The sequence below is a fragment of the Vigna radiata genome, chromosome 7 (genome assembly GCF_000741045.1).
Source record: "Vigna radiata var. radiata cultivar VC1973A chromosome 7, Vradiata_ver6, whole genome shotgun sequence".
NCBI lineage: Eukaryota > Viridiplantae > Streptophyta > Magnoliopsida > Fabales > Fabaceae > Vigna > Vigna radiata.
In genome coordinates, this window is record NC_028357.1 from 23,566,531 (window position 1) to 23,593,356 (window position 26,826).

General features: G+C 35.2%; 2 protein-coding genes and 1 long non-coding RNA gene across 3 annotated transcripts; 2 read left to right on the forward strand and 1 right to left on the reverse strand.

Annotated features, from left to right (window-relative positions):
• Positions 1–2,207: 2,207 nt before the first annotated feature.
• Positions 2,208–4,585, forward strand: LOC106767653. Its single transcript, XM_014652586.2, has 3 exons — positions 2,208–2,525; positions 2,693–2,887; positions 4,094–4,585. Exons 1-3 carry the CDS (start codon positions 2,493–2,495, stop codon positions 4,358–4,360), a joined length of 495 nt encoding a protein of 164 aa, XP_014508072.1. The 5' UTR covers positions 2,208–2,492; the 3' UTR covers positions 4,361–4,585.
• A 331-nt stretch (positions 4,586–4,916) lies between these two features.
• On the reverse strand, positions 4,917–25,161 carry LOC106769091 (IAA-alanine resistance protein 1). The gene is made up of 11 exons (XM_014654561.2): positions 24,591–25,161; positions 23,664–23,747; positions 23,500–23,549; positions 23,041–23,092; positions 16,273–16,386; positions 8,723–8,970; positions 8,273–8,407; positions 8,089–8,196; positions 6,106–6,207; positions 5,585–5,629; positions 4,917–5,503 (listed from the first exon to the last, which is right to left on the reverse strand). Exons 1-11 carry the CDS (start codon positions 24,895–24,897, stop codon positions 5,348–5,350), a joined length of 1,401 nt encoding a protein of 466 aa, XP_014510047.1. The 5' UTR covers positions 24,898–25,161; the 3' UTR covers positions 4,917–5,347.
• LOC111242042 lies at positions 8,988–15,704 on the forward strand. Its single transcript, XR_002668533.1, has 3 exons — positions 8,988–9,876; positions 13,242–13,410; positions 13,527–15,704. It is a non-coding gene; the product is annotated as an uncharacterized LOC111242042 (long non-coding RNA).
• Positions 25,162–26,826: the final 1,665 nt, after the last annotated feature.

Genomic DNA, 26,826 nt, shown 5'->3' on the forward strand with positions numbered 1-26,826 from the left:
TGGATTCATCTTTCTATCTTGTCCATCAATTCTTCCAAAAATGTGGTTTAGGCACTTAGAATCACCAATCTACATCAAAAAAACACAAAATGCCAATGTATGATCCGAAACAAAGATAATCCATGACTAAAATCCTTCAATGAATGCAATTATGCATGCAAATGACCTAAACTAAGACATGAATGTGGTTACATTTACTCACACATCATGGTTCTTTCCCTTTTTCCCCTTTTCTTTCTTTTTCAGTTTCATACTTTCCCTATATAAAGGGAGTCTTGTAATATATAATGTACGTGCATTGGGTGACAGACTTTGCACTTAGACTAGGTTTTTGCATTCATTGATTAGTTTTAGCAAATACGTGCATTATTAGATAGTTTTATATTTTAGATTTCAGTTTTACAATTTTCTCCCCACCTAGTTTTTAGTAAATAAGTATTTAGGCTTAATTCTAAAATTTCTAAACTTAATAAGAACCAAGTCCACGGATTGATCCTTGGTTGACCCCTATATTACATTAGTGGGGATATTTAAGGTTTGTTGAGATTTTAGGCAACAAAAAATCCTTTCAACACATGCATTAACATGCATCAATAAAGTTCATTTTTGTTCCCAATGTTTAAATAGTTAAGGTTGATTTATTAGGCATGTTGTAATGGGAATTTTGTGGTGTCGTGGCATTTGTTTTCTGATGTGTAACCCATAAGGACTTTCTGATGTGAAAATTTTGGATTATAGTTTAGAAAAAAATAATCGTTGAAAGTTTACAAATTGGGGATTTCAACTGCAAAGAAGATAAATGAAATTGAGGATTTCATTGATGGCGAAGTGAAAGTTGAAAATCAAGTTTTCTTTTATAGTGAAGTGGGTTCCATTGAAGATCAAAGATGTGTTGGTGTTGAATATATATGATTGTGTGTGTCTATTTTGGGTTTTTTTATGTAGAAATTTAGGATTAGATTTATAAAAAAAATAGTCAATGAACGTTTATGAATTGGGAATTCCAAAACCGAAGAAGAAAAGCAAAGTTGGGGATTTCATTGACGACAACATGAAAGTGAAAAATCAAGCTTTCTTTGACAGTAAAGTGGGTTCCATTGAAGATCAAAGATGTGTTAGTGTTGAATATATATGATTATGTGTGTCTATTTTGGGCTTTCTGATGTGGAAATTTGGGATTAGGGTTTAGAGAAAAAAATAGTTAATGAACATTTACGAATTAGGGATTCCAACAGTGAAGAAGAAAGCGAAATTAAAGATTTCATTGAAGGTGAAAGGAAAGTGGAAAATCATGTTTTCTTTAACAGCAAAGCGTTCCATTGATATGAAAGATGTGGTGGTGTTGAAAATAAATAATTGTGTGTCTATTATGGGCTTTCTAATACGGAAATTTGGGGTTTAAAAAAAAAAATAGTTCATCAACGTTTATGAATTCGGTATTCCAACAAGAGAAGCAAAATTAGAGTTTTCTTTGACAGCAAAGTGAAAATAGAAAATCAGACTTTCTTTGACACCAAAGAGGATTCCATTGAAGATTAAAGATTCCATTGATCACTATTGCATAATACATTTACATATTTTACTCATTGTAAATGTGTTTTGCTATATACTGTTTTGCACATCACCACACAATTAATATCGTTTTTGAAAAATTAACTAAATTACCTTCATTGAGATATATTAAGGCATTTGAGGATGAAATTGACATTTTTTTTAAAAGCAAAATCAAGTAAACATACTCTCGTTAAGATGAGAACCACCCAAACAATTAAGCATTTTATTTAATATTATAAATGTTCAAAGGAATAGAACTTAAGTTGTAGGTTGATATTGAAACTGTTACTTGATACGTACTGCTACTTTACGAATGTTACATGCATCGAAATAAACGAACGGCTACTTCAAAAGTGTGAAGACTAAAGTCATGGCAATGACGCGATATTTATGCTTTCGGCTCTCGCTTTCTCTTTCTCCACATCTCATTTTCTAAGCTTTGATTTTGGTCTTTACGATGGGTGTAATGAAACTTAGCAGCAAGCACAAAATCTGTACGTTATTTGCTTCTTGCAATATCCAAGTAAAGCAGAAAGTATGTGGGATAGAGAGAGAAATTGAGAATCCAACATTTTCAATCCAACTACACTGCTACTCTTCTTAAAAAGCAGCAAAGCAGAAAAGAAAAGTAATGCCTCTGATTCGCCAAGAGACAAGGACCCATATAAAAATTAAAAAATAAAATAAAAATAAAAGAAAGCGAAAGGTTAAAATTTTAAAAGCAGTAGCAAAATCCCAATGGGAATCTTTCTTCCCCTTCAACTGTATAAGGTGATCCCACATTGCCACCTCTCTCTCTCTTTCATCCTGCTCTATTACACCTTTTTATGCTGTCTTTCTCTTTTCCTATCTTTTTCTCTTTCTCTCGCTCTCACAGACACAAACACACACAACAGACAGACAAACCAACATTTTCTCAGCTTCTGGCATGAGTTCATATGTTGATGGGATTTTCATTTGGGGATCATTTTGTAAGTGCTCTTAAACCTTCTTTCTCTCTCCAACCTATTCCCTCATAAAATGGTATTTGGAGAATGTGTTAATGGTGAAGAATCTTAGCTGTTTTTTCCTTTCTTCTTCCATGTTCTTGTGACACTCAGCATGTGGTGCTCACGAAAAACAATTTTCTAAATATTAGGACCAAAAGGAGAGCGAGTTTCGCTTGATAGATGAAGCTAGTGCAACACAACAACAAAACAGTATCATCATGGAAGTGCATCATCTTCAAGCGGTTGATAAAAGCACTGATTTTTTCCCAGTTGAACACCCTATGGAGCCACCAGATGAAGACCGTCCCGTGAAATGCCCAATGCCTGAGTCTTCCGTTATTAATGTAAGCATATTTGTTTTTTGTTGTTTAGTTATCTACTTATTATCATATGATGGCATGAGAAACAGGGATTTTGCATGGTAAGGAAAAACAATGCAGCTTCGTTTTATGTTTGTTTTGAGCCCATGGTGATTCCTTATTTCCTCACTTGTCTTATAGTTTTGTGCTCATAATAGTCTCTTGCTTGCATAGGGACCGACATGTAAAGTTTCTGGAGATATGTACCTTATTATATACCCCATATATATCGCAAGAATTTGATATCCTAAACATAATTTTTTGGCCTGCAATATTTGGAAGATGTATATACTAGACTAGGGGTACACCATCTGAGCTTCTCTTTCTAGCTCTGAATTACAGCATACAGATGTGGAGAATGTCTTTTTAGGGTTTAGTACGGCGAAGACAATAACAGGAGGCTAGAAGCTTTTGAAAGAAAAGAACTTTGTATCTTAATTGAACCTCTGTACGGCAGATGTTTCTTCTAATGTATCTCTAATCTAGTCAGGTGTTTGCTTTGAAACAAAAATAAAAAAAAAAATAAAGGAAGAAGAAAAATCTTATATGCAGTCAATGTTATTTCTCATCTAGCAAGATGTCGTCAAAGGTATTTGGCCTTTATCAAAAAATTTCAGTTGTCCTAAAACATTTTTAATATTGATTCTCTCAATATAGTTAAATATATGTACTCATCTTTTCATTTAATATATTTGGGTATGTAAGACATTAGTAAGAAGGTATTATACAACATCACTCGATTTTAGTTTCTAGATATCCATGTCAATTGTAAAAGATTTATTGAGGTTGATTCTAGTTAGAGAAGGGTTGTATATTTTCGTGTTGCATCCTCTCTCAAAAATATAATATAAGACAGTATTAAATAAAAAAATACATTTAGTAATTAATTTAAATATAAAAAACATTTAATATGTTATTTATAAAAATTTCATGGGAAGATAATATAGAAACTACCAGAATTATTCTGCAAACAATAAATAATTGAAGTTAATGAAAAGTAAATATATTAATTACTGGTTTCTGTAGGAAAGGTTAAAAAAGGAAGATAACAACCAGAATATTTTATTTTTTATGTTTGGTTCACTGATTGTTCCATAGGCCCCCAGGAAATGCAGTGTAAGAGGAGTACTTCCATATTTGAAGTTCAATCGAAGTTGAGGGAAGAAACTGACATAAATGTGACTTTTGTAGGATGAAAGGATGCATGAAAAGAGGTTTGCAGAAAGCTTAAAGAAGAGAGCAGAAATAACAAGGGTCGTTGGAGATGGGGAAAGAACAACCTCCATGGACGCAGAACCTCCAGCTCGAGGAGTACGAAAGAGGCATCATAACCTCACAAACGGAGGTGGAGATCTTGTGATGACTCCATTAATGAGAATGCCACCTCTCCCTCCCCTACCATCCCAGAATATTACCATCTTTCAGGTGCTGCAACAGGTGGACAAGTTTGAGTCTTAACAGAGAAATAAGTTCTGTCACAACAATCCATGAAACTAAGGACGCATTTTGGTTATAAGCTGAGTATGATTCAATAGTGCCAGAGGAAAAGCGTTGGAGAAGCCACATCCCAAGTATTCATCTTGTGTGCGTCGTGAAAAAAATGTACCTCGTGTTTTCTACTAAATCCAGATATTTTTATACTTCAGCGTTTGCAAATATGCATATCATACAATTCCTTGTCCAGTTCTTCCTAATTCTCTTACCAGTTAAAATTTGTTGAAGACTACGAAATCGAAAATGAAATTCATTAAATCATGAAGGAAACATACACAATTCTGTGATTTCTAACAGATCTGCTGAAAGAGTGTTATACTACTGAAATTTTTAAAGAAAATTGTCCACGTAAATAACTGCAAATCAATTGTTTTGCATAAAAATTCACAATACCTACTACCCATCATAATATGTGCAGTGAACTTTATATAAGATCAACCACCCTTGTCCAAAATAAGGCGTGCAGGCTCTATTTCCGTTGAAAGAGAATAAAGTCAAAAGACAGCATAAACCAAAAATATAAAGACAAGGATGGAAAATGGTACAATATCAATCAGACACAATTAGTGTCTTCATCTTATGTGCATCGGAAAGAGGAAAGCATTTTGACTGCTATACAGCTCAAAAGGAAGAAAAATGTCACAAGATACAGTTTGACAAACACAAACGGCTTGTGATAGGCTAGTATTAATGACGGTAGAAAAGTACATCTACTGTACAAAGTTTACACTATGTTAGGGAGTAAGGAATCATTTGGTGTTAAAGCCTGACCATCTGATTGATGCATCATTTTCTCAGTTCGCCTTCCTTACAAACCTTTTTTCTGGCATCACCGTTTAGCATAAAGCAAAATATAAAGAAAACATTTGGAGCTCGGTCATATTTTTTTTTTAAACTAATTGGCACATCAGGAATGAAGAGGGTGAAAGTCCTAAAGTGACAACATTTCGTTCATTCTATAAGAGAAATACCTAGGGCAACAGCCATGCCCATTGTCAGCGAGATTATTTGGACAACTGTACTTCTTAATTTTGTATTCCCATTGCTATTCATTTCTGCAAGTACTCCGGCAATTGCGATGTATATAAATCCACCTGCTGTAAATCCCTGTCAAAAGCGAGACAAGTTATTGCTAAAATCAATGAAATTTGAAATCAACCTGCAAATACGTTACTAGACATTCCTTACCTCAATTAGAGATGACTGTCCAGGATCTTTCCCCCACAGCAGCGCCTGCACCAAGAACAGCGGTTTTTCTATTTCATTCTATGTTCATTGTGGATAAAAGCAAGGGGAACTGGGGATTTGAAATGTATGGTAGATATTATCCAAGACCAAACTCAATCAGCAAATTCCTCAACAGCACGATTTCAGAAGAATCATATATAGTATATAAAAGTTCAACAGTTGTGACGTTACTGAACAGAAATCTAAGGCATGATGAATCTCTCTATTCAATTTTAGCTCATTTTAATTAAGAAAAATAAATAGAACTTTTTATTTCAGAAATTTGTAAGTAGCCATCCTTGTTTTTCCTCCTGTGCTTATTTACTTCTATGCTCTTCTAATCACCAATTCAGTACACACTATGATCTGTAGTGAGTCTTAATTACAACAAAAAGAGATCAACGTTAATTGTCTGGAAAAGCTGTTTGAGGATCCACAAAAATAATTCATTCATGTGAAATATTAACGAAGACAACACTCACCAATGCAGTCCCCGCAAGTGCTACAAGTGCTGACAGAAAGTTGAAGAACAAAGCTTTTGGTATGCTGAAACCAGATCTAATGAGAATGCCAAAATCACCAATCTGTATGTGGAAGAAAGTAAAAGCATAAAACTTTTGGGTGGTAAAAGTAAGATCTCAAACCAATGATACCAATGAAATGTAGATATGAACAATAAATAAAACCAAAACAGAAGAGGAAATACTACGCTGAAAGCATTATAAAATGACAATAACAAAGCATGAAACTCAAATTGCAAAAATATGATCATTTTCATCAATTTTGTTTCACCAATTAGAAAATGTTAACACTGAATGCTCAACTTATATTCGCCTAAATGTGTCACTAATGGATGTAGATCTGGAAGCTGCCAGAATGATCCAAGTAGAAATAGCAAGCATTAGGCCCGCTAATCCATGTAAAAATTGATCCTTTATAGAGGAGGAAGTTGGCCGGCAAAGCAAGGAAAATATTCAACCATTCACAGGATAAAAAGCAACTATTTTTTCATCTACTTCAATAAAACTCAAATCAAGATAAAATATATTTTATAAAATACACTTCTTTCTAGTTTTTTTAATTTCTGAAGAGAACCCTAGAAACTTTAAAAAAGGGATTTCACCCAAATTATGCGAGCATTGAGTGCCACAAACAAGAGGAATAAAATTGCAATAGTTCGAAGTTCACAGAACAAATAACGCATCACAAATGCTTTTTTCTCCGTGGCCAAAAGTTAAGCAGTACACATATACGAGCACCATTAAAATATGCCTTTGGGATGCCCAGCAAGGGTGTGCAATATTTAGTACCCCTCCTTGATATGAAGAAGCCAGCTTCATATTTTATCTTAATTTACTTCAAAGCTGACAGCACCAGTAAGTGTTCAACGCTCAAGATAAAACATTTAAAGTGAAATTATAAGAAGAATCTTCTTCTTTAGTAGCCCTCCACAAAATGGATCACAGGGATAAATAAGTAGACAAAACATGAAGCTGACATGAACAGAGTGAATAAAATTGAGTCAACATCAGATCAAGAATGAAGAGCTAATAAACACTGGGGTTATTTCAAGACTTGTAACTGCTTTAAAGAGATAAACTAGAAAAGCTAGAGAATGATAATTATTTGACAATAATGTGGAACTCCAAAGAGAATTGCAAAACAACAATGAATAATGCATCTGGTATCGCCAATTTTTTTCTTTTTCCAATTAGTATGAATATTCCTCACAGTTTATACATGCACCTATTAGCTCTTGCACTTGTTCATAGCCTCAAACAGTTTGAAGACACCCGAGAAACTAGAATGTCACATTGCTTAAAAATGTACAAGATTCAAGTAAACACCAGTTTAAGAGAATTGTATAAGAAACAGAATCATAACATGGAACTGAATAGTATCGAATGTGCATTAACAATGCACAGCAGGTCAAATGACAGACATATATTTCATAAAAGTAAGCAGATGAATAGTGACAAGGATTATAGGTAAGAATTCTTTTTTTTTAATTAGACATACATTTCAAATCTGACTATAAACCGGCAATGTATATTTATGCATACATATGAATGTATATCCCCGGGTGAACCTGTATAACATTTTTCACGAAATTTTATAGTAACTTGTTCTTGTTAGATTTACAAAACAGTGAAGATTATATAAACAATATAATTTAGTTCAGTGACATCATGTAAATCATGCGTTTTGGCTATTTTGACAACATCTTGCAGGTTTTAGCATATTAGAGCTAAATTTTTCTTATTAAAATCGAGTAATAAAAAGAATTAATCACTTGTAGCCAGTATTAGGCAATAAGAAAAATAAACTCCATAAACAAAAACAAAATTTTCAGGCCTTCAGGATACTGCACATTACAATTTGAAGTTATGCCTAAAAAATGAGATGAAAATATTCTGCAGATAGCATAATAGTGAACATGTGACAGAACAAAGATGATTTTGAACCTCTTGAGGAAGCTCGTGTGCCAGCAAAAACAGAGTTCTAGACCAGCCACCAACAGATCCATAAAGCAAAAACGCACTTCCTAAAGCCATTCCATCTGTGAAATTATGCTGCAATATTAACATATTTTGCATAAATACACTTGAAAGCTTTTCTTCATTTTACAAATATCACAATATAGCTTACCACTCCATCTGAGAAAAGATTGAGATAACCAAACACAAGGTTTGTTGGTAATCTAACTGGTTCTTTAACATTTGAAGATTTTATATCATCTGAGGAGCTATCAACACTACTTTTGGTCACCTTGCTTCCGATTCTCTGTGATACAATTATGTCAACTATTAGATGGAATTTTCCCCATTCCCTCCAATATTCCATTCAAGCTAAATGTGTAATACAGAATCATACGAGGGTAAACAAACTATTATAGCTGTTCACGTTGTGCATATTTATTATTATCATATTCCCTTTATTAATTGCATTGCCAGCACAACTGGTCAAACATCTGAAGGGTAAAACATCAATGTCTCCAAATAAAAGTAATAGCATGTGTGACATCAAAATGCTTCAAACCAAACCAATGTTGCATGCCAACCTCAGTCAGTCGAAGTAACGTTCCATTGCTCATCTTACCTTTCTGAGCAAGGTTTCAGATTCAGAAGGATTATCTCCCTTTAAAGCGTCAGATGACACTGGATTATCTTTTCTCTCATCTAGCAATCTGTCTTCCTTTGCATCATTAGAAAAGTTATCGTCTTTCAATTTTTTCTTGCTATTGTGGTTATGGTGATGGTGTCCATGTGTCCATGAATTAGCTTCCCCCGAGTTTTCTTCAACATACCTCACTACCTTCTCCACAAGAAGAAAGAGTACAATTCCAGCTGCAAGAACCATAAAACATTGTAAAAAACACTGGTTCTTAGAGAACCCATCAGATAACCCTAATTTTTTAACACTAAAAATGACTAGAAATATATAGATGAAAGAAAATTAAGAGAATATGAAGACAGATGTAAAGGTGATTAATCACAGTTACTGATATGATATAATGTGTATGATAGGAGGAAATAGATTGAGTAGATGTCAGTTAGGTTGTTAGGGTGAGTGAGGTTTTCTTTATATAGTTGGGGGGTCCTGGTATGCTGGGCACTTTTTGGGGATAATTTTGTAAATTGATCTTTAACTCTTTGTGAAGGGGAAACCCCTGGAGGAGAGAGTGCTCTACCATTTTTGTGTTCTTTTCTGTCTATACAATAAAAAATATTACTCTTCTCCCTCTTTTCAATTCTGGGTTCCTAACCTACACGCATATCTTTGAGCAGAAATTCAACCTTGAATTCCCCATCCAAACCCTTTTCCTCACAGCTATGAAAGTTGTTTGTTTTTACGCTTTTTGTTAGCAACAGATCTCCCATTAGTAGAGTCAGTGTTTCTTCCTGCACCCGCATATTTTCTCCCTGCACCGCCATAGCTCAGAAAAATGACCTAAATACCCTTTATTTAAAAATTATTAAAAATTCTAATATGAAAAACCCTAAACCTATCTCCATGTAAACCTAGCCGCTGCACCTCATACACTTCTGCGACTACAGCATGTGCACCTCCATTGCCCAAAGGCACAGCTCCATTGTTGGAAAGCTACAGTGTATATGCATTGGTTGAAACTCCCTGGACCTCCATTACCTCCATTACTTGAAGCTTGAACGATCTGCACCTCCATTGCTCAAAGCTTGCGAAGAAGAAAGTGGTTCCTCTATAGTTCTTGGCAGAGAGTGAGAGTTAACTAGGTAATTGAGTTTCATAGTTTTTCGCATTCATTGTTTCTGGTTGGGGTGTATCTATCATTTGATTTTTTTCAGATTCAAAATTCATTCCGGATTTTAAAATCCATAACGCATCTAAGTTTAGGTAACATGACGAACTCTACAGTTAGCAATGATATTTCGGATCTAGAAGAATTCTGGATTGTGAAATCCAATATGTATTTGTACATGCCGGATTGTATAATCCAGAATACTTCTGAATCCAAAATCTCGTTTTGGATTATAGAATCCTATATGTTAAATAACCCAAATTACGTTATGGATTTGGGAATCTGAAATGTGTTTCTAATCTGAAAAATCACTATTGATTGTACGGTCAGGGTTATATTTTGGTTCATGTTTGTTCTTTTAAACGTGAAATTGTTCATATATGGTTCAGTACTCACATGGAGGCACCACCATCACCTTTGCAAGATGAACTCACAGCAAGGAATATGTTAGGATATAATGTGTGCAGAATAAAAGGAAATAGATTAGGAATTAGTTGTTAGTTGGTTAGTTGGTTATGGGGGCCTTTATAAGAAGGCAGGGAGGTCTTGTGTCAAGGTACTTTTGGATATTCTTGTAGATTGAGCTTTGACTCTTTGTGAGGAGGGAGTGCTCTCCTATTCTTGTATTCTTTGGTTACAATAATAATACAGTTTTGTTTCCAGTAATATGATGAGTGAGTGTGTGTTGTTTTGGGTGATAGTTAGACTTCTTGACTAAAGAAGCCTAACATAATACCACTTGGAATACTCTTAGGTACCTTTAGTGTAAGAACCTAACAGTCACCCTCACCACTGATATGCACTCACACAAGATAGAAAGAATCAAACAATGGGTATGTTATTCATAGTAACAAAGTTTAACTCAAGGGCCTAACCCCTCTCACCAGGTTCGAAACCGGTCTGTACAAAGTATACAATTGACTAACTCTCCTTTGACAATATAAGTGAGTCCTATTTATACCATTCTTCTGCCTTTTACCTAAACCCATTACCCATTATGTCCCATCACCCTATAACCTATCATTACACCCCACTGCAAAACAACCTTGTCCTCAAGGTTGGAAAAATGAAGCTTGAGCCCATTGCATGTGATGTGGTCTTATCATAGGAAGAGAACCCGATGGCTACTACCTGTAACTTCAGGTCTAGAGGCTTGGGTGGTTGCAAATCCTCCTCCACTATCTTCCATTCTTCCCAGATTCTATTAACTTTCAGCATTCTGGTCACCTCTTTTCCAACATCATAAGCCTTCTAAAAATGGTCTTTAATGTCTTTCAAAGCTTCAAGCAGCTCTCTCTCCTTAGCAGGTGTATCATAAACTGCAAGCCCCCTTTGCTCCTCTTGGTTCTCGGTGACCACATCCACCACTTCCACTGTTTCAACACCACTCATCGCTTGCTCCGCAACCCCTTCACTGTTACTTTTATTATTATTCTCTTCAACACTCACCACTTTGTGCTCAACCTCTTCTCTTTTCACCCACGAAAAGAATGGTTTTTTCTCATGCTCTTCTTTATGGTTGTCCTCGTGCCTTTGTTCAAATTTGGGCTTTTGAATGCGGTGTCTAAACTTACTTCGTTGCCCTTTTCTTTTGAACCTAATTTCCACGGTGGCGCCACGCGCATCGTTCCTTGTTTCGATATCGCTCTTGGGATCAATCATGCCCCGCTCCTCACGTGCCCTCACCACGCGTTCGACTGCCTCAAACAATTGGTAATCGAAATTCGGTGACAACTTGCCTCCAACAGCGGTCGTAGTCACGGAGCAACGCATGCCACTTGTGGCGGCACTGCGTGAGGTTGCGCTGCACGTCTAAGGCCACGCAGTTTTGGGTGATGATGTTCCACTTCTGGTAGGAGGAGAGCGCGATGGAGCAGTCGACTTCCACCGCTGCGATTTCGTTCACCAGAATGAGCGACTCGATGATGCTTCAATCTGGAGCCTCTAGGGAGCGCGTGCAACGAAACGCACTAGCCAAACCTGAAGCGTCGAGGACATCATCCTCGTAAATCTTCATTTCTTTTTGCTCTCCAATTTGTTCAGGCAATCCCCCTGCCCAGCGCGCCACCCTTCAACGGTTGTGCCCTTGTTCCGTTCTCCAAATCGCCACACCATTGTCTCCTTCAGTCCTTCCCAAGAAGGATTCTTGGCTTTAGCCTTCTAGGCCCGGACCCAATAACCAACACTTCCCTCCATTCTACTATATGCCTGGCTCCCTTTTTTCTTCTTCTATCAGCCCCTGGGTCTCAAACCCTAGCAATGCACCCCATTGGGTCAAACCCTTCGAAAACAGGTAAATCTACTCTCTTCTTCCTGTTGGGTTACACTTCATGGCGTCCATCCCCTCTCTCTCCCCTTCCTTTTCCTCTCGTCGGTCCCAATGTTGGTCGTCTTGGTTGTGACCTTGACCGCCCAACATCGTTATGATTTCCTGCAAATCTTATCGTATTGCTGCATAATCTTGGCATATTGCTGCATAATTTGGTCGCAACGCCCCTGTCTGTGCCTTCATTCTATCAACTGCAATTTCCTTCACCCCCACACGATTCTGGAAGTTTCGTGATTCTTCACCTCCACTTCGATCCGACAGCTTCTCGAAACGGCACGTCGGACCAATTTGTTAGGAATCTTTAGTGTAAGAACCTAACAGTCACCCTCACCACTGATATGCACTCACACAAGACAGAAAGAATCAAACAATGGGTATGTTATTCACAGTAACAATCACTGAGTACAAAGTGTAACTCAAGGGCCTAACCCCTCTCACCAGGTTCGAAACTGGTCAGTACAAAGTATACAATTAATTAACTCTCCTTTGACGATATAACCGAGTCCTATTTATACCATTCTTCTGCCTTTTAACCTAAACCCATTACCCATTATGCCCTATCACCCTATAACCTATCAAATACCACCTTTCCAAAACCCTAATTATTCATCAAACTCTCATATTGCATAAGTTTGGAGCAGGGGTATTTTTGGTTGGGATTTTTTAAAATATGGGATGTGCAGGAAAAAATATTGGGGTGCAGGAAGAAATAGCCTAGTTGAGTTTATGTAAGAAGAGTCAGAAAGGCAAGGGATTCAGGCCCAAAAAGCCCAAAGTCCAGTAATTAGTAAAGTATATAATAATAGGGAGGAGGAGAAATGAAAGTTTGGAGAGGGAGGTGTTCTTTGGTTGTAAGGGAGACATTAGGCTACCAAATTGCTATAAAACATTCGTCAATCTTTTCACTGCAGTAGGGATATTTTGTTTCTAACTGAGTAATATAATAAAGATTAGTTCTTTACTAAATACTTTCCTTTATGTTCAACTCATTCCTTACATTTGCATCACAGCCCAGGAATTTGGGCTGCCATTCATGGTGTACACACAAAAACGCTCAGTTCAGATAAGGATTTCAAGAATATAATGAAGAGACACAAGGATGATAGATAAGATTCTACAAGAAGGTTTGATGAACTACATGAGATCATCAACTGTAATACACAGCAAGATGAGAATTCTGTAAGTCTCGATGAAGCAATTTCTACATAGCAGAAGGGAATTTCAAAACAAGAATATAATTGACTTATGGTTTGAATAAAGATTGATGGAGGAAATTAAAAATTTTGTTGTTTCAGAAGATGACATGAATGGTTCGGATGACATGAATGGTTGGGTTAAGCAAGTGGAGATGTATTTCAAATTGAAGGACATTTTGAGCAAGAGAAGTTACAAGTGGCGATGGAAGGTAGAGCCATTAACTTTGTAAAAAGATATATACTTTGTAACGATAAAACCTTTATAATAGAGTATTTATAAATCTTTTCATCCAATTCAATGTAAATCTTTATTTTGTCTTTTGGTACCTTAACATTTGGTCTGACATGCTAGATCCAAAATCATGATGGAAAATTGGGTGGGAGTATTTGATGAGAAAACAAAAGGGGGACTATTCTGATATTTGGAAAAGGTTATTGATGTTACATTTAAGTCGTCTATCTTTTCAGTTGTTTTTTGTTCATCTTAAGTTGTTCAAATTAATTCTGCTTGTGGTTTTGTTTCCTATCCTGTTTCAATTCTCAGCAAAAATCCCCTACGTTTTGCAACTCATATGCCAAAATGTAGCTATGGGTTCAAGAGAAAATGCTTAGTAATGCTATGGGTCCAAACCATACTTCAGGAGGCTTTGCTCAAGTTTTGTAGATCCTGTTTTCACTGACTTGCACCTTATTCACAACTAAGCTACTCTCGCTCCTAGTGTGTTTGGGAAAGCTTGCAAATCTTTTGCAATAACTGTGCTGCAGCATGGTGGCTCATGAAAAAATAGCTGCATAATTTTGCTTCTAACAGTGAGATCTGGGAGAAGACGGCCATTTTCAAATCCTACTGTATTGGAGGAAATTATTCCTAGTTTACAACTTTGAGAGCAAGGTTGATTATGAGGGAGTGGTATTTTTAGCATATAGAATAAAGGGACTATAGTAGTTAACATTTAGAGGGATATCAAGGTCAGGCCCATCATATCTATAAATAGGAGGACACTATGGTAAATAGGGGAGAATTGTTATTATAAATTAAGCATTGGCTTTTTGTGAAAGGAAACATCCTTTGCGAAAGAGAAACCCTTAGAGAAGATAGTGCTCTCCTATTACTTGATTTTTCTCATCCTATCCAATATAGACTTTCTTTTCTGTCCCTTTCCATTTCTTGGTTCCTAACACATATGCTAAGAAGTGGACTTTAAGCCTAACAAGCCTCACAAAGCTGGCTTGTAAGATGAGGTTTACATCTACTTATTGTAAATTGGTTTTATCTCTAGTCGATGTAGGATTTCCAACACACCTCCCTCATATCGAGACTTATACATCTCGAGCGCAATGGGTGGTGTAATAGCGGCCCAATAGTGGGTGGAACAATATACCTAACAAATAACAAATTTCGTTAGGATAAGCTTTAATCCAAGGTTGTGATACCATGTTATGCAGTGGATTTTTAAGCCTAACTTAACCTCATAAAACCGGCTTGTAAAGTGAGGCGGCTTGTAAAGTGAGGCTTGCACCCACTTATATATATTGTAAATTGACCTTATCTTTAGTCGATATGGAAATTCCAACAACAACCATCCATTCAAAAGGCTACAAGAAAATTTCTTATACTCAAACAAAAATTATTATTTATTTGAATAAAGATAAAATATCTACTTAATTGCAAGGTAGTCAATATTGTGTTTTGAAGTGGCATTCCTTGTGTGTGTGGGAGTTGTGTACCTCATGCGCTCGGGACCAATGTTCCTTGCAAGCATGGAAAACGAATATAGTTAGTATCATTCTCTCATTTGCAACTTATTTGGGTTGGGAATTATAACAATTTGATGTGAAAAATGCTTTTTTGAATGGAAATTCCCCCAAGTTTTAGGCCTATTAAAGGGAATAAAGTATGTAGGTTGAGGAAAGCCTTTAATGGACTCAAGCAGTCACCACGTGCTTGGTTTGGTTTAACTTACTCAAGTTATGATCTCCATGGGATATCGATAGAGTCAAGGTGGATAGTGGCCTTATCACTACTTCCTATGTCCCATCTAGGCTTTAGCCACTCGAGTTTTTTACAAAAGTCTTCCCACTGAGCAATTTCATGACCACACATGCAAGTTTGAAATGATAGATATCCTATCACCGTCTTGAGAGGGAGTGTTGTAAGTAGGATATTAAATGCATTACCAGAAGTTAATAAATATTAAATGTATTAATATAAGCTAATATAAGTTATTAGAAGTTGTTAAAAGATTCTAGAGATCTTCGTATTTATTAGTTTAGGGTTAGAGGTCTCAATATATAAAGACTATGTACTGTTTCAAAGGAATCAATTTGAATAAAAATCTTCTTTTCTTTCATATTAATCCTTTCAAGTCCTTTCAATGTGGCAAAGGGTGAAGAATTCAATATTTGGTTTTATGGCATGGCCTTGAATTTAAAACTCCATTCTGTCATGTGATTAGAGTCAAATATTTGAAGGACGAAGTGAAAAATACATCACTTACTTTGTAAGCACATAGGATGACAAAGAAAAATAGGATGCACAATTATGATTAATGGTGGGACTTATCAGAAAAGAACGACAATATTGAATTGATGTTCAAATACCAATTTCAAGTGAGATATAAAGATATAGTGTGTTCATATTTGGATTTCACAAATTTTCTAGGATCTTACTATCCATGTTACAATCACCCAATTTAGAATCCATACTTCCCTTTCCAATCTTAAGTAAGATCTCAATCCTGACTACATTGCCTAACTAATTTGTTAAAGCAAAAGAAGACCAATAATTTAAAAGTGAATAATAATCAACGTGATCTATAAGAACATCAAGCATATCACTACTAACCAAGGATAGATAATCCTATCGAGAGATCGGCCAAAGAATGTGAATGACCATGTCCAAGACTAACATCATGGTCATGATCTTCATGGTTATCATGGGAATGAGAGTGTTCTCCACCTACAGTAAAAGAATCATATCATGTTGAAGAATAATAATATTTTACACAAAAGATATTACAAAGAGAAAGGGACAGAAGAATTAGGTAAAGGATAAGATATCCTTAAAAAAACAGGAAGAAAAAACACAATAATTCAAAGGAATTAAATCAACCTACAACGCTACAAGCATGGACATCTCTATGCAAATCATAAAATAGAAACTTCCTTTTCTTCTGAAACTTCTAAAGTCAAGTGCACAATAAATTATGTAAAGTAAACAACATCCAATATCTTACATCCTTAACCCCTTTTCTTCTGAAACATTTAAAATGGAGAAATTTATCTTACTCAGCACAACTAATATTTATCAACTAATGTTCACCACATTAAATAAATTACATTACATTAGTAAACACACCAAATAATGAAATGTACAAAAAAGTTGTCTTGTAACTTAGGTATTTGTTTTGTACTATCTCCTTGTATTATACTTTAATGTATCAAACACATCCACAGGTACAAAGGACAATACAGAACTTATGAACATGAATGTCATCATACAAGGACTTAAGACTGAAAATAATGTAAAAAAGAGTCTAAGAGATTTATTATCTCTCAACTAATCTTTGTCATTTATAGAAGACAATTACATCAACAACACCCATAGGTACAAGAAAAAGGCTTTATCTAGGTAATTATAAGCACAAAGCTTAGAACAAATAAATTCAATCTAGGATTTTGTTAACATCTACAAGTTGATCATTGGATCTGAAACACTCAATACAAATTTCCTTGCACAACTTTTTCTGGAAAAAATGAGAATCAAGTTCTATGTGTTTAGTTTCCTCATGGAACACTGGATTGGAAGCAATGTGGAGAACAGCTTGATTAACACAATACATCTTCATTTGCTGGATCTCACAATTTTAATTCTTGAAGAAATTATTTCACCCATACAAGTTCATAAGTGAGAGATGTCATTGCCCTATATACAGGTTCAGCACTAGATCAGGAAACAACATTTTGTTTCTTGCTTTTCCATGAAACAATATTTCTTCCAGTGAGAACACAATACCTTCTAGTGGATCGTCTATCCATAAGAGGTCCCACCCAATCAGCATCACAATACCCAAAAACAAACCTTGTCTTGGAGCCTTTCTAAGGTATCTTAAGATGTGGGTGATAGCATTTCAATGATCAATACAAGGATCTTTTAACTAACAACACCCAAAGCAAAAGATAGATTAGGTCTTGTAGTAGTGTGATAAATAAGTTTCCTAACTGGTCTTCTATATCTCTAAAGGCTGAGAGGGGTTTACCTTGATTTTCCATTAATTTTATATTTGGACCCATGGGGTTATCTATTGGGCTACAGCTAGTCATTCTTGTTTCTTCCAAGATATCTAAAGCATCTTTCCTTTGAGAAACTACAATGCCTCCCTTTGATTGAGCCCCTTCAATGCCTAGAAATTATTTGAGACTTTTAATCCGAAAGTGATGACATAAGTGTTCCTTTAGTTGTGAAATTCTAGTAATAACATCATTTCCTATGATAATTATGTCATCAACATAGAGAATTAAGTAAACACATTTTCCGAACAAAGTATGACAGTAAAAAATTGGATAATGTGCCTCACTGTGTTTCATTCCAAAAGTTTGAACAATGAGACTAATTTTCCAAACCAAGCATGAGGAGATCACTTGAAATCATAGACTAATTTTTGCTTTATGGCTACCACTCCCACATTTTTTTTTTCTTCTTTTATACTCCATAACTATTAAGTAACCCAAATAATCACATTTATTTTCCAGCAGGCCTGTGCATATTTATTTTCAAAAAAGCCATCCCAATAGCAACTAAAAGAGGCAATTCAAGAACATCCAACAGAAATGAACCGAGATGGAAGTATTATAATCTATTAGATGACTTGAAAAGGGTTAATTATATGAGGGGAAAAAAGATCTTGACTGTAAAGGGTTAATACAAGAGGATCTATACAGAGAACTCTATCCCCTAGACTAATGATTACAGTGATTTCTAATATCTTACAACACCACACTTGTAATAATTTAATATATCCTTCCTTGTAACTCAACAAAATATTTTCTCCTCACCCTCAAGTTGGTGAATGAATTATCTATCATTCCCAATTTGCATGTGAGATTATGAAACTGTTTCATGGTAACCCTTTGTAAACATATCTCATAGCTGAATCCGAAATGGGACTTAAGAACTAATGGTAAGGCCATTATCCAATTTTTCTTTAATGAAGTCTAAGTCTATCTCTATGTGCTTAGTCCTATCATGTTCAATTGGAGTGTAAGCATGGAAAATAACTTCTTTATTGTAACAATAGAGACTAATACGTTCTTCACTTTTCACTTTAAGATCATTCAAATAATTTTCAACCACAATAATTCACATACCCCATGTGTCATGGCTCAAATTTAGCCCTCCTTGAGTCACGAAGTTTTCCCCCAAGAACATTCAATATCGTAAAGTAGACCTCTTATATGTAGTATACATTGTATAATTTGCATCATTATAGAGCTCCATATTTAATTGTCAACTCCTCTTTAACAATAATCCCTCTTTCCTGGACTTTTCTTCAAATATTGAAGATATATTATAGGTAACCAGATTTTATTAACACTGTAAAGAACTCCAAAAGAGGTTCTTGGATGGTCTTCCTATGAAAACCAAACAGCTTGATCTGTATCCAGTGACTGGTACACACAAAAACCCAGGTCTTTCAAGAGGACCTGTCAATCCCTTCCTTTCACTTACAACTTTCTCCAAAAAACTACTGAAAACAACCCTTATACATACTATAATAGTCTGTTTACAACAACCCACCTCACAGACAGTTATAACTGTTTGTTACCCTTATTCCTTCTAACATATACTTCCCCTTGAACCTATCAATACTCCCTACATGAAGTTTCACCTTGTCCTCGAGGTGAAAAGGCAAGAAACTCAATATTGATGGTTGTAGTAGCTTTCCAACTGTTTTCAATGGATGGGAGGTGTTTTCAATTGTACTAACTACCTTCTTTTTTTCCTTCTTTTGTAAATTGTATGAAACGTATCAATACCCCCTCCATGAAGATTCACCTTATCCTTAAGGTGAAAGTCTGCAAATTCTTTATGAATGCAGGCAGCACATTCCCCTAACTCTTGAATTTCCTCTTCCGAAATAAGCAGCATATGGAGCTGTTTATTTTTGCAAGTATGATTAGGCCTAAACTTCTCATCACACATGAAGAATAAGCCCTTTTTTATCTTATCTTGCAATTCTTCTTGGGACAATTTTATAAACGGTGCCCCTCTTTGTTGAGTCCCAGCGGGAGAACTAATGCTGGTGCTCACACAGCTACTGCTTTCTCCACTTCCTCTGTTGGAGTTGGTAAAACCCACTGAATTTCACCCTTCCTTTGAGTAACTATGAGTAGGTGGCAACTGTCAGTAGGTGTTACTTTGAAGCTACACAATGAGAGATTCCCCCTTGGTGGTGACTCTAACCTTTTCTTCCACCATTTGAGGCTTCATCATTAACTCAACAAGATTCTTGGGCTCACACAGTTTAACCGCAGCCTTTATTTCTTCCTTTGAATCATTCAAGAATATGTCAATCAAATAATCTTGTTGAATTCCTTTCAAGAATCCAGCATATTGTTCAAACTGTTCAATATATTCTCCTACCAACCCAATTGACGAAGCCCAGTCAATACTTCAAAAGGATTTTGAAGCATTGTTGGCTAAAACCGACAAACCATCGCCCCCTTGAAAGCCTCCCACATGGGATTCGGATTTTAGGTTTCCCACCATTGAAACCAATTCAGGGCTTTCCCTCCAAGGCTCCAGCCCATCCAATCTTGCCTCCATTCTTATTCACCATGCCCCAACAGCCACCATAGCACTAGGAAAGAGGCTCTCAATACCAATTGATACGTACCCAGATTTTATTAACATTGTTAAGAACTCAAAAACAGGTTCTTGGATGATCTTCCTATGAAAATCAGATAGCTTGGGCTATATCTGGTACACACACAAAACCCAGGTCTTTCGACAGGACTTGTCTCTCCCTTCCTTTCACTTATAAATTTCTCCAAAAAACTACTGAAAACAACCCCTGTACAGACTATATATAATAGTTTGTTTAGAACAACCCACCTCACAGACAATTATAATATGTTACCCTCATTCCTTCGAACATTACTTCCCCCTGAACCTATCAGATTATGTTCACAGTGTATGAATGTTGCTCCCTTGGATCATGCATGAACTCACAAACTACACTCACAACATAAGAATGTTAGGTCTCGTGTGGGCTAAGTAAACAAGCTTCCACTCGACTCCTTGAGGTTGGCCCTTATTCATTGTAGAACTATCTTCATCACTTTTAATTCTATGATTTTGTTATGTGAGATCTCTAGGGCCCTTGCAATCAATCTTACTAGCAAAATCATGTCATCCACATAGACCAAGAGTAGAGTAAGTTTTCCTTCTAAGAAATGTTTGATGAATTAAGTAAGGTTATCTTGACTTTCTCGATTACCATAGGAGATCATAGCTTGAGTAAATTTATCAAACCAAGCATAAGGTGACTCCTACAGTTCTGCAAAGTTTTCCTTAACTTGCACACTTTATTCACTTCTTCAATAGATCCAAAAACTAGAGGAATTTCCATGTAAACTTCTTCCTTTAGATGTTTATGCAAGAAATCAGTTTTCACATCAAATCATTGCAACTCTCAACCAAAATAAGCTAAAAATAAGAGAATGATCCTAATGGTATTTATCTTTTTCGTTCGAGCAAATGTCTCTTCATAATCAACATTATAGGTTCGACATACCTCTTAACAACTAACCTTGCTTTCCTAAAGATTCAATGAGCCCTCAAATCTGTTTTACATTATAAATATGTCCACATCCTACTACCTTTCTATCTTGGCTAATTTCACAATTATTTTTTAAGGAATCTTCAAAAGGTTCTAAAGCAACAAAAGTATAACCACTCACCCTCAACTCAGAAGATTGGAGTTGTCCTTGGATCAAGTTAGGTTGTTTCTATCTCATCTAACATTCTATCCCATCTCACTTAGGAACAAAGTTACCCTTATCAAGAGTAGCATCAGAAGAGTCCATGTGAGATATGTCAAGAGATGTACCAAGAGTAGCATCAATATAGAATGGTTCTTGTGCCAAAGGGATAAAGGACAACTCAAGAAAACTTGGCATTTGTAGAAGTCTCCCATTGAAGCTGAGGATGCATGTAAAAAGGTTTGATTTCATGGAAAGTGATAATAATAGACATAAAAAGCTTTCTACTTTAAGAATGTAACAGCAATACCCCTTTCTATTAAAGGCATAACCAATGAACATACATTAAGCAGCTCATCTAATTTCCCATAAAACTCATTACGAACAGGGACAAATGTAACACACCGAAAAACTCTTTTGTGGAGCCTAGATAGAAAAGGAACATATGGGCAAGAAAGAAAAAATATATTTAATAAGACTAACTCCACCTAGAACATGAGATGATAATTGGTTGATAATTTAGACAATAGTGAGGAAAACCAGTCCCCAATAAGATTTAGGGATAAACATTTGAAAGAAAAAGTTTCAAAAGTCAACAATGTCATTTTATTGCGGTGCATGCACACATGTGAACTCATAAACAATGTTTCAAAAAGGAATTTAAATACGTCATGGGTTACATATTCCCTCCATTATTAGAATGTAAACATTTACTTGACTTTCCAAATTGTGTTAATCATGCAAAATAATTTACAAATATAACAAAAGCTTCAAAATTTTCTTTCATGAGAAAAATCCATGTGGCACAAGTATAATTATCAATAAAAGTGACACTATTTCATGCTAAATATTATAGAATTTTATGCAAACCCCATACAACATAATGAACCAAATCAAAAGGATCTCTTTGTTTTACTAGGAGGATATGAGGCTCAATGATACTTTGCAAATTGACATATATGAATGACTCAACAAAATCTTTGGAAAATAAAGCAACATAACTTTAGAACATAAAATGATGGATGTCTTCGACTTCGAAGGAGAGAACCCAAATTTGAGAGGACTAAAAAATAGTGCAAGATTGGAGACACAAGAAAGTCATTTGTCTATTGATATTATCTTTCCAAGTTCTTAAGACAATACAACCCTACTTGTTCCTTGACAATTTCAATCGTCCTACTCATGGCAAAATCTTGAAAAACATAGTGAGAACAAGAGAAAGAAGGTTTTAAAACAGTTTCACTCATAAGTTTTGAACTGACACAAGGCTATTAGAAAGATTTGGATCTTTAAGGACAATGGCAGACATGGCAGCAACTGAGGCAGCAGAAACAAACCCCCCAAGATTAGGAGTTTTGCTACCAGCTTGAATAATGAGGGAATAAAGAAATATAATATTAATAACAATCATGCTAATTACATTCTCAACTCTATTTGTAATAATCACATTCTATTGAAAAAGGAAATAAAATCTAGTGAAATGAATGTGAAGATTCTAAGGATATTGTTTCCTAATTACTAAAGAGATTTTTTAGAATATTCTTTTCCTAATGATCCCCTGTTTATTACACGAAACCAATCAACAAATACAAAAACTCGTACAGAAAACAGGTTCTGAAGCGTTTCATACCAAAAGCATGTGGTAATTGGTGAAGAAATGCATCCCCCAACATAGCTCCTGCCTGCAAAAGACATGGTCAATGACAATGAAATGAAGCAGGAAAAAAAAAATATATCTGTAATTGGAAGATATATGTCAGCCCTTTTGTATGTTCAATGAAAGAACTATGTAGAGAGAATTGGAGATATTAAGGTCCCTTGATTAATTGGCTAGTAGCTATCTGTAATTCTTTCTATAGATTGTCATTTGTTTTTTGTTAACCTAAATTGCTGATACTGACTTCAGTTAGAAGGAATAAATATACATCATATACAGTTTTTTCTTTCTTAGATCTGATCCAGTTTCAATCAATTTACAAAGTAGACCGTAGACACTCAACTGAAGAGAACTGATAAACATGGTGAAAGAAAGGTAATAAAAGAGAACTCAAGATAGTGAAACCAAAGAAATAGGTAGAAGAAACCTGACCCCAAATAAAGCCAATGAATCAACAACAGCCTTTGACGGTTTCCCTTGTACTGAAATACATGAATGATTCAGACCATTCAGTTTTCTTTACTGTACATAAGCCTTTCATATTGAGAAATAAATAATTTATACCGTACCAAGTGAAAAATAAAAAATCTCCTTACCAAAAATTACAGGAAGGACAATGAGGCATGTAAGAGAAGCCATGCTCACCAGAAATGAACAGCCCAATGCATTCAACCATAGGCCTACAACAAAAACAAATGAACTACATAAACATCAAATTCGAAACAATATGAATATCCAACCTTCCAGAAATACCATGAATGGGACTTTTCTTTTCCTGTTACTGAGATGAAAAGTTAGCTAAGAGAAGGCTGTTTGTAATAGACAGAATTATGCACAATCTAATGGAGGAGAGGAGCATTCAACTTCAATGTGTATGAAAAAGTGTATGTGTCTCAAGTTGAACTGATCCAATTGCACTTCTGTCGGACAATTGAAACCATAATGATCTGCTAAACTGAGATAAACAGACAGTTTTCCACTAATTGGAGGTCAGCTAGTAGTTCCTCATCCCATAAAGTCATTTCTCACTGAATAACCACACGATACAACATAAATTAACAGAAAAAAAAAAAAAATTCATAGTTTCGTAGGGAAATATCTACTGCCAAAGAAATTAACTTGGTGACTTTTATACATGTTTTTTAAGTATCTGCGGTACATTTGTTGAATCCCAATTGCATCATTTTAATTAAAAAATTTATCATAAGTTACACTAAGCATAGGCTTCATCATTTCAACCTACAATGACAACAAACCATTCTACATCAGTCTATAAACCCTCTACACATTCTGCACGTAAAAGCTACATCACCTAGGACAACATCTCCCCTCAAAGCTTCTACAGATCTAATTATCTTAATCTGGCAATCAAATAATCACACTGACCTACCTCACACGAGTTGCATTCGAAATTACAAATGTCGAAATCGTCACATAGGGCTTATCGCAAGTAGAAAACACAAAAGAAAAGAAAAAAGCAACGGAAGGGTGAGAAAGACGTGAGTGAAAATCCGTAAACATACCCAAACCCGATAGTTCTGAAGTATCGTGGTGATGGTCATGTTCATGCGGAAAGCCGAAGCCGTATAGTTTCATATCCTCCTCCTCTGCTAACTCTTCGGGAAGCTTCGACCTGCCATCAATCTTGTCCTTATGGTCATGCTCATGGTGATGGTCATGGTCATGATGGTGGTGCTCTTCACAGTGATGATGGGCATCGGATCCACAAAAACCAGAATGGGAATGGGAATGAGGCTTATGCCCTATTGCCAGATCCAAACAGAGGAAAAGGAATGCCAAATAAACCACACTCTTTTTACCCAATGCCATGGAATCGGAAAGAATAGAAGAAGAGAAAGTTAGTATAGAGTTGAATTAGGAGCGGGACTTGCAAGTGCCTTCGATTGTGATGAAGCAAACAATGACTAAGAAAAGGATTATAATGCCCACTATGATTCCGAACGTTACGACATCCATATTTAGAGTGTGTGCTAACAATCTAACATTTTCTTTTTCTTTTCCAAATTTTTGGCATTAATTTCAGGTTACCTTCCTTCCCTTTTCAGATTGAGGCTGCATCGGTGCACACCGTAGACTACCCTGCCCCTACCTTTATTTATTTTTTACTGTCTTGTGTATTTTTTAGAACTTACCTTCAAAAAGATTTAAATGGTATTTTTAGAACACAAATTATACTTTCATATGGGTAAAATAGGTAAATCAGTATTTTTTTTTCTTAAAAATTGTAAAACATTAATTAACTTGTCTCTTTCTTTTTGCCACGTAATTCAGTTAATGTTTTTTTATATGATTTTAAAGTATGTGAGTCTAAGTAAACAATGTATCTATTTTAACTACGTATGATCATACTAATAATTATATGTCAACTACAAATTCATAAAATTGCTTCTTGGTCTTCGCTTAGTCTTATTTATGGTACATGCAACATAATATGCTCTTATACCAAATATAATTATAAACAATTCATTAATGTGAAAACTGGTTAAATATGGAAGAAAGGATAATTAAAATATGTATTAAAAATTTCATAATGTTTAGGAAATTTAAATTTTGATATCGTGAAGAGGTGTTAAAGATTTATGATTAGTCAAACAATTTTTATATAACTTTTACTATTAAAAATATTTTCGCAAATCTTGTAGAAAGAAATTTTTCTTTTACATGTAATTTTAATAGTGAAAGAAAGATGATGATTTACGTTTTAGATTTTTCATTGATTCATTAATTAATAGATGAGACTATATCTAATCTCAACTTGATTACACTACTCTAAAAAAGACTTTTAACGTATGTTATTTTGGGTCTTTAATATTTGATCACTTCCTAATGTCATATTGGGAGACATCAATGAGATGTCGGAGCACTCATTGGACGTCAATTGACATAGGCTAACAACCCAACAAATGTCACAATAGACGTCAGACTCCCCTATACTCGACGTCAATCTAGGGGTGGAACTAGAAGGAATTGGACGTCGGACAGTTCACTGACATACGTCAATTGACATCGGACATGGTACTAACTGACGTCTCTTTTGTTTTTTTTCCAAAAAAATAAATTTATTTTTACAATAAAACCATACCTGAAAAACAAAAAATATTCTCAGCATATCACAAAATAATATATTCTATGTGTTTCAAGTAATAATAGAACTAAACAATTTAAAAAACAATTCAAACTTAAACTATCAAAACTTGAACTAAAGGTAATTAATGTTCAACAACAATAAAATTCTTCCTAAAGACATGGGCATGGATCCTAAGTCCATCTCTGCAGAAGATAAGTTGCCCATTTTTGTCGTATCTTCTTAATTGTCTCCTCTGATATAGAAGATGTATTCTTGAAGCGTTGCAAAATCAAGTCAAATTCATTATGTTTGCATATGTTCAAAGCTGAATTTGATTTATAATGTATTGAAGGTAAGTATAATTACCTCAGTCCAGTCATCTGTAATGTCAACTCGAATGATGGTTTTAATCCAAGACATGACATAGTAGCCACATTCCCATGAATTTAGCTGCTTGTTACACTAAAATGACAAACTAAATAGTCACACATGTAGATCATATAATAACATAGAAAATGAATAAGAACTATAAATAACTTACAACCTTAAGATACAGGATTTGAACTAGTTGACCTCGGGGTTTACCCATAACTCTATTTACATTGAAAACACAATGTAATATTAATATAACTATATTCATCATAAAAATTTAAGGTCAACATGAATTTGAA